Source organism: Pistacia vera, unplaced genomic scaffold, assembly GCF_008641045.1.
Source record: "Pistacia vera cultivar Batoury unplaced genomic scaffold, PisVer_v2 Contig253, whole genome shotgun sequence".
NCBI classification, from domain to species: Eukaryota; Viridiplantae; Streptophyta; class Magnoliopsida; order Sapindales; family Anacardiaceae; genus Pistacia; species Pistacia vera.
This window is the reverse complement of record NW_022196061.1, coordinates 328,232-340,451: the sequence shown is the minus strand read 5'-3', so window position 1 is coordinate 340,451 and position 12,220 is coordinate 328,232. Positions and strand designations below refer to the sequence as shown.

The following is a 12,220-nucleotide window of genomic DNA, read 5'->3' as shown; positions in this document are numbered from 1 at the left end:
ATTTACATTTATAAAATTATTAATGATTTTGTATTTTTACAATTTTTTGGCCTTTTTGAGTTTTTAAAAATAAAAATTAAAGGAGACCATATTATATTTTTTTAGCAAATTTTGTCACAAAATATCACATTTAATTTAACTCAAATATTTTGTCACTAATACCTCCATTATAACATTTATAAATAATTTTTTTTTTTTAAATGATAAATAATTCTTTTGTGACAAATTAGTTTGTAATTATAGCATGTATTGTTAAATATAGTGACTAAAGTTTTTTATGACAAATATGTTTGTCACGATAAACAATTTACCTTGGTGCTTAAATTTTGACTCAAACATTTTGTCATTAATATCTCTATTTCAACATATATTATGACAATTTATTTTTGTAGCAATAAATAAATTCTTTTGTGACAAAATAATTTGTAGTTATAGCATGTATAACTAAATATAGTGACTAAAATGTTTTATGACAAAATATGTTTGTCACAATAAACAATTTACCTAGGTGCCAAAATTTGGTGCCAAAAATTTGTGATGAAATGTCATGATAAAATTATTTTTCTTCAATATATTCCTTATGGATTTCTTTATTGTGATAAAATATTATGACAATATTTTTTTTAGTCACTGTATATTCCCTTTGTCATACTTAATGTGATTTTTTTTTTTATTTTGTCATAATACTTATATTACTTGTGACGAAATAGCTTTTGATAAATTAATTTTGTCACAATATAATATATTTGTTGTAGATCGAGGATAAAATCATGACACAGGCTAATAGTTTGGTAGAATTAAGACCTAGAACATCTTTTTGGTATTTCGAGGATAATCATTGCTATAAATATCATAATTAGATGATTATTACAGCGTCAAAAAGATAATTCAAAGGGCTAAAACTTTAATGTTGATCACTTTTGCCAAATCATGGAGGAACTCCAGTTCCAAGAGAATGAATGACAGTTCTTTTATCCTCAAGATGTTCTAGGCATGAACAGCCCCGTTCCATAAAGCGTTCATGGTTTAGCCAAATTTGGAAAATGGGATATTCATAGTGGAATGGCCGTTCATCAAGTCCCCAAGTCGTTCCAAGCATGAACAACACTGTTCCGGCAAACTGTTCATCATTTTGGAAAATCTGATAGGCTACAAAGATTGGGCTATAACTTTCTCTAGAAAACTCCAAATTCAACTCTGTAAAATTTTTGAGAAACTGACTAAGATATATTTCCAATGATATATGGCTTGCACATATCAAAAGAAATGAACACCCATTACTAACAAAAGAACGGCTGTTACCAGACCAAGATTTTAAATTTTATGATCGTTGGAGTTAGGAACGACCGTTCGTGATATTGGAACGCCCGTTCCTCCTACTTTTGCAAGTTGCAACTTTTCCTAACGAATATAAACAAGTATATTTCCATATCAGAGTATAATATCTCACTTTGAAGGAGAAAGAACTAGAGAAGAAGTGCAGCAAGCAAGTCCTACATTTTTGCAACATCAAAATACTCTTTGACCTATAATTCTACATCTTCTCACCACTATCCAAGATCCTCATTTGATATCCTTAGAGAGAAATTTGTGTAACATTCGTGTATCAGCCTAGAGTGGAGGCAAAAGCCCATACAAACATTTTGAATTCATTTTATCTTAAGTGAAATCTTGTAAAACTAGAGGCAAAATCCTGTCAAACCATCATAACTTGACGTAATCTGATTTTAGGGGAACCTTGAGGAGGCTGTCTTGAGGAAGATTACTCACAATTCTCACAAGGAGATGAAATTGATGATATGATTGCCCTTGCTAAGGTACCACAAATCATGATGATGTGCCCATCGTGACTCTTTCTAGAACTAAATCCCAAGCTGAGGTGACCACACCAAAACCTTATGTGAGCACCACTGCTGCTCAACAGGGATCAATCTCCCAAAGACAAGGACTTGAATTGATTGTTGATCTTTCTAATGAGACCACTCAAAGAAAGACATCCACAAGCAAAGAACCACCCTCATGGATCAAGAAAGGTCATCCACCTTCAAATGTGATTGGAAATCTAGATGAGGCAATGGTTGAAAGATAGAATGCATGGAGAATGATGCATGTGATACTATAACATGTATATTCATATTTTTGCAAAAAATTTCAATCAAATTGAAAACAAGTAAGGTATAACTTGTTACCTTAAGTCCTTAGCAACCTTGGAGACTTTAAATTTCAAGAGAAATTAAACAAAAGAGTATCCACACTAAGGTAAAAGAAGAATTAGGCCAAGAGACATTTACGGTTCTTAGAAATTTTGATCTCTACGTCAAAATTGATATATCATTTTCTTTATATATGTAGCCTTGTAAACAATTCAATAATTTTTTTTGGACTTCCTTAAACAATTCCATAATTGTTTTGGAGTTGTAACCATAATTATTATGAAGTTGTTAAACTTCTTTAAATAATAACATTGGATTAACATTTAATCACAATTAACAATTTAACTCTTAAATTGTTTACATAACAATTTAACCCTTAAATTGTTCACATGTTTACAATTACAACCCATTGTTAAATTCAATTTAATATAAAGAAAATGATTAATTATGAATTGGAATTCCATTTAATTCCAATTAGTAATTTAACTTTTAAATTATTTATAATAACTAATATAGCCCTCCGTTGAATCTAATTTAATGATAATAATATAAATAATTTTATTACAATTGGTAGGTGCTACCCAACCTTGGATAATCAACCCTCTTTGGCTATTTCTTCATTCTCCTTAGTTCTTATGTGTGACCTCTTAGGTTCACTGTGGCCTAGCCGTGGACCTAATATCATAGTCTATTTCATATGTTTTGTCATAACTCTTTATGAACAAAACTCCCACCAATTATGGTAGGCATCTAGCAATGCTCTGTAACCCGTAAGTCACAATGAAGATATAAACCAACGAACCTTTTTATAATCATACGCGCTGCATAATCAAATCCTTCTATTGTCTAATCCCAATTAAGAATGGATTCATGGTATGTCAAAATCATTATCTTAATTTTATATCAAATTGTCAGTCAATACATATGGAACGTGTCACCATGAAACAACATTTCAGGTAATATTTTATATACCCTGGCCGGAGATTTCCCTTTTCCAACATATATTGACATTTGTCTAGGAACTTGATATCAATCTATATCAAGTCAACATATCCCATCTTGACTATCACTTGTCCTCACACATAAACAACACATAGCCAAATCAGCTTATTAACACATGACATGATTAGCCTCGCATTTATATACCATATGAACCATATGCATTTATGCGGAATCCAACAGTGATGTCTTAGGTCTAAGGATTAAAAATACACTAGTACGATCTTATGATGAATCATTGACTACATTTTAAATGTCCATGTGATTCATCACAAATGGTCATATTCGATAAATAGTTCACTAACCGCTTATCCACGCTAATGTCTTAGTGATATGACTTTTATAACCACCCACACTAATATCATCATATGATATTCTACGGAGGCATTCTACTATGTAATATTATTGCCCAATTAATATTACCTATGTAGGGAATACTTTGATGATTTTGATCTTCTAAAGATTTGTATCATCTAGACATTTCACATGTAACACATGTATATAAATAAAGCAATAAACCACATGTGAAATAAGAACACTTTCTTCTATTGATAACATATAAATGTATATACAAAATTTATACATTAACATATATATACAAAACATAATGCCTTGGAACCGACAATACGATTGGTTCCTAGGGCATACATTAACAAAACTCCCACTTGCACTAGAGCCAATCGTTGTGGTATCTAATACCTATCTTCTCTAGATGATGATCTAAGTGTTTCAGTGTCATCACTTTAGTAAGTAGGTCAACTACGTTATCCGCTAAAGGTGTTTTTTGCACCAAAATTTCTCCAGCTTCAACAAGCTCTCTCAAAATATGATATTTGCGTTGAATATGTTTTGATTTTTGGTGTGCTCTTGGTTCCTTTGCTTGTGCAATTGCACCATTATTGTCGCAAGACAAGGTTATTGAAATAACTCATGTTCGGAACCACATCAAGTTCAGCTACAAATTTGTGTATCTACACACTTCTTTTGCTGCTTCTGAAGCGGCAATATATTCAACTTCTGTAGCGGAGTCGACAATGGTTGACTACTTGGAACTCTTCCAACTAACTACTCCTTCATTATATGTAAAGATGAATCCAGATGTAAACTTTCTATCATCCACATCTGATTGAAAATCAAAGTCTGAGTATCCTTGGATTTTTGATTCTAAACCTCCATAACTTAGTGTTAAATCTTTAGTCCTTCTCAAGTACTTAAGGATTGTTTTAATTGCTGACCTATGTTTCTCTCTTGGATTTGATTGATATCTGCTTGCAAAACTTACAGCAGAGGCTATATCAAGCCTTGTACATAGCATTGCGTACATAAGATTACCTATGGCTGAAGCGTAGGATATATTATACATCCGTTGTCGCTCCTGATCAGTCTTAGGACTCATGTCCTTAGAAAGATGTAGTCCATGACCGCAAGGCAAAAGGCCTCTTTTGGAGTCTTACATGTTGAACTTTTTCAACATTTTCTCTATATACATGCTTTGAGATAACCCTATCAATCCTTTCACTCTATTTCTATTGATGCGAATTCCTAGGATGCAATTTGCTTCTCCCAAATCTTTCATTGAGAAAGCCTTCGATAACCATATCTTAACTTTGATCATCATCTCAATATCATTTCCCATTAACTATATGTCATCTACATATAATATGAGGAAAATCGATATGATCTTTTACCCACTTATATATACACATTCATCCGAATTCTTTATGAAACCAAAAGTCTTGATCGTTTCATCAAACTGGATATTCTAGCTTCTGGAAGCTTGCTTCAATCCATAAATTGATCTATGTAACTTGCACACTTTATGTCATTCAGTACTAGATACAAAACCTTCAGGTTGTTGCATATTATGTGTTATACTCTTGTATTTTTGTGGTAATAGTAAATTCTTCAGTCATCTATGGATGTAGGCTTTAAAATGAACAAATTGATATTTGATATATACACCTCTGCAAATTCACAACAATATAGAGATACTATCTTTTAATTTATTGTATGCTATTTGAAAGTGTTTGAGAATATTATTTTAAAATGGTTAGTTACCTCAATGTACTCTCCTTTTGTATGCATTTCATTCATGCTCAAATAGCCCAGGCTTAATATTTGTATGCAGAACCAAGAAACTAGAGTTCAAGTAGAATGCGGGAAATTTTTATGAAGCAACCTCAGATAAATTATGCTTTTATTTATTATCCCGTATGCAAATTCTCACATTTTTATTTACTACAAAGTATAGTGAGAAGCTACGAGTACAACATGAGACGCATGCCAACTAAATTATTTAGTATCTAGAAACTTTTAGTTTTGCATATGTCTCGCTGTTGATCATCCTCATTCTTAGTTCAGCCGGCGCACTGGGCGAATGACGATCTTATCCACAACCAGCCCACTCTTCCATTGGGATTCGTGTTCAAACATCGAGATTTCCATATCCCCAGTCATATTGCAAGATGTAACGAACTCACCAATTCGGACCTCTGACCATTTGTTCTTGGGCAACTTACTCAAATCTTCTTTGCGTTCAATTGTCTCATGGTAATTGGGGATGACGAGTTTCAAGTTCACCGGATGATTTGCAAATCCATATTCTCCATTCTTCATCATTAAAACAAACGAAACTTGGTAAACTACCCCTGGAGTAAGGTTTTTGGCAGGGAATTTCTTGCTTACGTCAAGCCAACAGACATTCAATAGTTCAGCCACCTCCACTTGAACACAACTGCAAAAACATAATTTATTTGATTAATTAATCTTCATTGACTATAAATAAGGTAGAAAACCAATATTTATATATGTGATATATAAATACCCTTGTGTGTCTGGCTTGTAAGTCCAATTCCAGTAACGTTTATCATCTCCCCAAGTGATTGAGAGACCCCTTGCATGAATGTCGAAGGCATTGGCACATAAAAGCCTGTCAACCCAAAACTTCTGCAGTAAAACATTAATTAAGTATTAGTATTGAAAATAATTGGTGCAAAATTATAACAACAACAACAACAACAACAATGAAGATGTCACTTGCCAGTTTGTTTTGGTTCAAGAAGATTCCACCCTGGAGCTGTTCAATCAGATTGTCGCAGGAGGCGTCAGTCTGGGAGTCTCCTTCTTTAAGAATGGCATGGAGGTTGTGTGGGAGTTGAACTTGAGCTAAAGCCATCTCGTAATCACTCTTCTCTTTAATTCCAAGTAACTCTTACTGATGATTCTTGTTGCCCATGGAGACCTAGAATTTATAGGATGAGATGGTCTAATTGATTACGTTTATATCATTATCATACGAAAAGATTTATTCTATGATAAGACATACATTACATTATTCCTTCTACAAATTGACGAATTTTTTTTTCCTTTTCATGAGAATCTTGGTCCGCTTTCTTATTTGAAAAGGATAATTGAGATTCACTTTCCTCCCACCACTAGATAACATGATCTATACACCGTCCATTATTGCCTCTATATATGTCGACAATCAAAACTTCCCGAAATATTTATGTATAAGTATGGTTTTATGAAAACTCATAAGGTTTTCACATAATACCAAATTTCCCATCGTTTAGCTCTATATGATTTTTTGCTGATTATTAAAAATTATTTGCAACAGTTACCACTGTTTAAGGACATAATATAATAGATGCCACATTTAGATACAGAAATTTCCACCTCTCAACTTTCAAAGATATTATGAAAGGATCTTTGTTTACAACTACTTTCTTAATGGATCAAACGCCTGATTTTTGTTTTTCGCTAGTGTAGCAAGATTTATTACGGATTAATTGACTATGAAGGATTTGTGGTACACCAAGTCCATAAAAAATTACTTTTAACATATTTAATGATTTATTTTTATTTTTTCCATTAATCTTGTTAAAAAAAAAAAAAAATGGAACCAAAAAGTTAGAGAAGAAAAAAATAAAGATACTATGACATTATGGTACCAAGAAAGATTTTTTCTATAAATTATAATGTGCTATGAGTCGTCCATTTGGAATTTCAGAATAAAAAAATCCAAATTCAGAATTGCAAAAGTACTTTTAGTTTATCGAGGAAACTATTATTCGAGTATCCAAACCAAAAGCGATTGTCTGTATCATAAATTTTTCTATATTATTTCTTTATTCCTTCTACAAGAAAGGATTCACAATCCTTAGAATAAGCATCTTGAATGTTCTTATCCAAGAGGATAAATTGCGTTCTCAAAAAATGATCCGTCACATATAAGCATCGACAAGGTTATCTATTGGAAGAATTTTGGCTTCTCAAGCCAAGTCGTTGAAATGGCTTAAAGTATTGAGTAAACAAGGCTCGAACCAAGCTGATCAACATTGTTGACGCTTGATTTTGGACGCCAACGACTCGCACGTGGGAAACGCTAAGCTGACTCGGGAGACACACGTGAATGGATCCATGAGATTTGAATATGGAACTGAGATTATATATGTTATAGAAAACATAAATAAAAGATTGGCAAGAGGGGTTTTTATAGTGGTTCGGATTGCAACAAGCGACTCCTACATCCACTGTTATTTTATTGATCTCTGACTATTTTTATGATATTGCCCATAAAGCATACAAAGATGAAGAAATACAGTGTTTACAGAGAGAAAGAATTGAGCTCAAACTATGGTTAGCTCTCATATGCCCAACCCCCCTTTTCGGGAAGAGGAGTGCTAATTTATACACCTAAACACTCAATGTAATGAGTGTTTTGCAAGTTGACTTGAGACATGGAAGGCTGTCGTCCATTCATCTCTTTAAAATGAGATAAAGTTGGTGTGAATATCTTTGAGGAGATATGGGCTTGGCAGCACATTTATTAGGCTGACATAAGTGTGACTTTTGAGGCATAACAGAAGCCCCTCAGTTTTTGAAGTGTGTAATCGCGCTTTAGAAACTAAAGTCTTTGATCTGAATGGCTGTACTCTCGAATTGAAGAGCTCGAACTATTCTTGGCACGATCAAGTGCTGAGAGCTAGGAGCTGATCTTTATCTGTTAGGAGCTCGACCTGAAATCTGTTAGAGCTCGACCTGAAATCTGTTAGAGCTCGACCTGAAATCTGTTAGGAGCAAGCAAAACAAGCTCAACTTGAGAGCAAAACGAGCTTAATTTAGGCAAAACGAGCTCAACTTGAGAGCAAAACGAGTTCAACTTGAGAGCAAAACGACCTCGACCTGAGAGGTCAAAACGACCTCGACCTGAAAGGTCAAAACAACCTCAACTTGAGAGGTCAAAACGAGCTCGATGAGCAAAACGATCTCGACCTGAAAGGTCAAAACGACCTCGACCTGAGTGGTCAAAACAAGCTCGATGAGCAAAACGACCTCGATCTAAAAGGTCAAAACGACCTCGACCTAAGAGCACAAGAGATCAGCGATCTCAGCGATCTAAACACACGATTTGAAGCTAAAGATCAGCGATCTAAAATCGAGGATCAGGACGACCTGGGTGTGTGATCTGCGATCTGGCCAAGCAATTGGAGAATTCTAACGCGTGCGATTTGCGATCTGGCCATGCACTAGGAGAACTCTAACGCGTGCGATCTGACCATGCGATCGGAGAATTCTAACCCGTGCGATCTATGATCTAGCCACACGATCGGAGAATTCTTACCCGTACGATCTGCGATCTGCCACGTGATCGGAGAACTCTGACGCATGCGATCTGCGATCTGGCCATGCGATTGGAGAATTCTGACGCAGGTATGAGATCTGAGCACACCATCAAGGAACTTGGATGCAGGTTTGAGAATCGGACCTGCATGGGCCACCAAACTGTTGACGCTTGATTTTGGATGCCAACGACTCGCACGTGGGAAATGCTGAGCTAACTCGAGAGACACACGTGAATGGATCCATGAGATTTGAATATGGAGCTGAGATTATATATGTTGTAGAAAACATAAATAAAAGATTGGCAAGAGGGGTTTTTATAGTGGTTCGGATGCAACAAGCGACTCCTACATCCACTGTTATTTTATTGATCTCTGACTATTTCTATGATATTGCCCATAAGGCATGCAAAGACAAAGAAATACAGTGTTTACAGAGAGAAAGAATTGAGCTCAAACTATGGTTAGCTCTCATATGCCCAGCTCCCCTCTTCGGGAAGAGGAGTGCTAATTTATACACCTAAACACTCAATGTAATGAGTGTTTTGCAAGTTGACTTGACACATGGAAGGCTGTCGTCCATTCATCTCTTCGAAATGAGCTAAAGTTGGTGTGAATATCTTTGAGGAGATATGGGCTTGGCAGCACATTTATTAGGCTGACATAAGCATGACTTTTGAGGCATAACAAACATATTAATTCGTTGTTAATCACATTGATTAAATACTATACAATCAAATTATACTGCTAGTAATCATTAGATTAGAATATTCCACAACCGTCCTTGCTTGTCTCACATCTGACCTCCAAAAGTATTTTTGTCAACTTATGAATTTTGTGTGGGCACATTAAGTTTTGATGTTTGCACATCATATTGTTTAAGCACAATCATTTTTGCAGCTTTCAATTGTCACGACACTCTGTGTTGATGTGTGCACACTTAGTTAGTCTGTTTTTATTGTAAAACATGTGGGCACATCAAAGTCTAGTGTGCAGACAGTTGTCCAGTCAGACTTTCATACAAATGTTGTGTTTTCATTTGTTGCTAGGATATTTTTCCAGACCTGAGATATGTGTAAGTGGTCCGTATACAGATGTTAATATCTTAGATGAGGTGCTAGAAATCCGTTTAAATTTTTAGAAGTGGTCCAAAGAAAGTGGTTGAAAACTTTCGAAAAATTGTTGAACATTGTAAGAGATTGTCGGCTAGTTGTCTAATGGATTGTTGTGCAAGTTTTCTCTATGTTCTTCATCAACCTTGCATTATGTTTTGAACCTGAATATTCTTCTTATTGTTCTCTGAAAGTCCTTTGAGGTTGATTTCATATTTGGTCAGGTTCCCTTATGCTTTAATAAGCTTTAAAATAGCATGTTAACCTTTGTTGTTTGAGTGTTGTTAGAACGTGCACGATTCCATTGATTAAAAGCTTGATGGGATTTCAAGTTGTGGAGCTCAAGTGTGCCTTCGATGTTGAAGCTTGAGTGGAGCTCGAGCTATCCAAGAGGTGTCTTGGATTCAAGCAAGTTGTGACAAGACGGTAGATCATCCAAAGGAAGGAGTTAGAGCTTTGTAAAAACAGGGAGTGTTTTACATTAGTATGCTTAACTACAACTTTGCAATGAATGTATGCTATAGTGGATTTGCTACATTTGAATGTGGTCCCATGGATGTAGGGAATTGGGCGAATCATGTAAAAACCATTTGTGTGCTTTACTTTATCTCTTGGATGTTTAGGAATGTGTTGATGAGGAATGGACAGGCCCAGAAGCACAAATGAACATGATTAATTTATTCGCAGAAGTTTAATGAACCTGGTTAAGTCATAAACTTTCATTTGGTATAAACACGTTTTGAAAAGTCATTTGATCAACAGATCCTTGCTTGTTGTTTGTGCTTGAGCGTTGTTTTTAGGTCTGCTACTTTTTGTGTACTTTTGTGCGATTTTGAGCAGTTTTTCTCCCTATAGCGTGCTACTCAGGCAAATTTCAATTTGGCCTTTCCATGTTTCAGTTGTGACACCTTCCTCCGTCAAAGGTTCCAAATCCTTTCACTTTGCACCCTAAATTATGATTAAAAATTCTTAGTAAAACTTATCAAAAATACGGGGGTATCACATGTTTTGCACTCAGCAAAATAGGTTCAACCTTCAACACTCCTCATTGAACTTTTTTGGTGCCCGTTCCAAGCAAATTCTTTAGCATTTCAAATCTTGAATTTGGCAAAGTTTTTGTGAAAATATCCCCCACTTGAAATTCGGAGCTACAAAACTCCATTTTGATCTATCTCAATTTCTCCGCTTCTTGAATTGCATAATTCTTTATGTTGATATGCTTTGTTCTTCCATGTTGGACCAAATATTCGGCAATAGAAATAACAAATTTATTATCGCAAGCAATCACTGGTGCTTTCGTTTGTTCTTCTTCCAATTCTTTCATCAGTTTTCAAATCCACATTCCTTGATCAGTGGCAGTTGCTATAGAAACATATTCAACTTCCAATGTGGTTTGAGCCACAACTTCTTGTTTCCTAGAACTCCAAAAAAACTGCTGGACCCTTTTGTGTTTTGATGTGCCCAAACTAGCAAATAATTGTATAAGGACTAACAAAACTCTTAAGGCATGACATAAGTCATGACCGAAAATGAAAATGCAAGATTTAATCTCAAAACGCGTTCCCACCTCAAGGCAAGTCATCCCTCATATCCTCATGTCGTCCTCTAGAACACTCTTTGGTATTTTGATGATAACTCTGGCTTGAGAGATCTAAATCAAGTCATTTCTGTGACGTTGGAATGAAGTTCCCCCAGATTAGCTAGGATCAAGGAGAAAATGAAGATACAAGTTTACAGTCTAGCAAATTTAACATCCAGAACTATCTTTCGGTATTTTGGAGATAACTTTGTCTAGAAAGCTCCAAATTTTGTGATTCTTTCGGCCTTGTAAAGATAACTTAAATTTATAAAAAGTTTATGTTTATCACTTTGCCTACATCATCTGGAATCGAGGATAAAATCATGACACGAGTTGATAGTTTGGCAGAATCAAGATCTAGAACATCTCTTTGGTATTTTGAGGATAACCTTTGCTACAAATATCATAATTACATGATTATTGCAGCGTCAAAAGGATAATTCAGAGGGCTAAAATTTTCATGTGATCACCTTTGCCAAATCATGGAGGAACTCCCGTTCCAAGAGAATGAATGACCGTTCTTTTATCCTTAAGATGTTCTAGGCATGAATAGCCTCGTTCCATAAAGTCGTTCATGGTTCTGCCAAATTTTGGAAAATTTGAGATTCATAGTGGAATGGTCGTTCATCAAGTCCCCAAGACGTTCCATGCATGAAGAACATCGTTCCAGCAAGCCATTCATCATTTTGGAAAATCTGGATAGGTTGCAAAGATTGGGCTATAACTTTCTCTAGACAACTCCATATTCAACTC

At 35.0% G+C, this 12,220-nt stretch overlaps 1 protein-coding gene across 1 annotated transcript; it reads right to left on the bottom strand.

Annotated features, from left to right (window-relative positions):
• Positions 1 to 5,332: 5,332 nt before the first annotated feature.
• On the bottom strand, positions 5,333 to 6,371 carry LOC116132456 (protein PHLOEM PROTEIN 2-LIKE A1-like). Its single transcript, XM_031418116.1, has 3 exons — positions 6,193 to 6,371; positions 5,977 to 6,098; positions 5,333 to 5,886 (listed from the first exon to the last, which is right to left on the bottom strand). Exons 1-3 carry the CDS (start codon positions 6,325 to 6,327, stop codon positions 5,505 to 5,507), a joined length of 639 nt encoding a protein of 212 aa, XP_031273976.1. The 5' UTR covers positions 6,328 to 6,371; the 3' UTR covers positions 5,333 to 5,504.
• Positions 6,372 to 12,220: the final 5,849 nt, after the last annotated feature.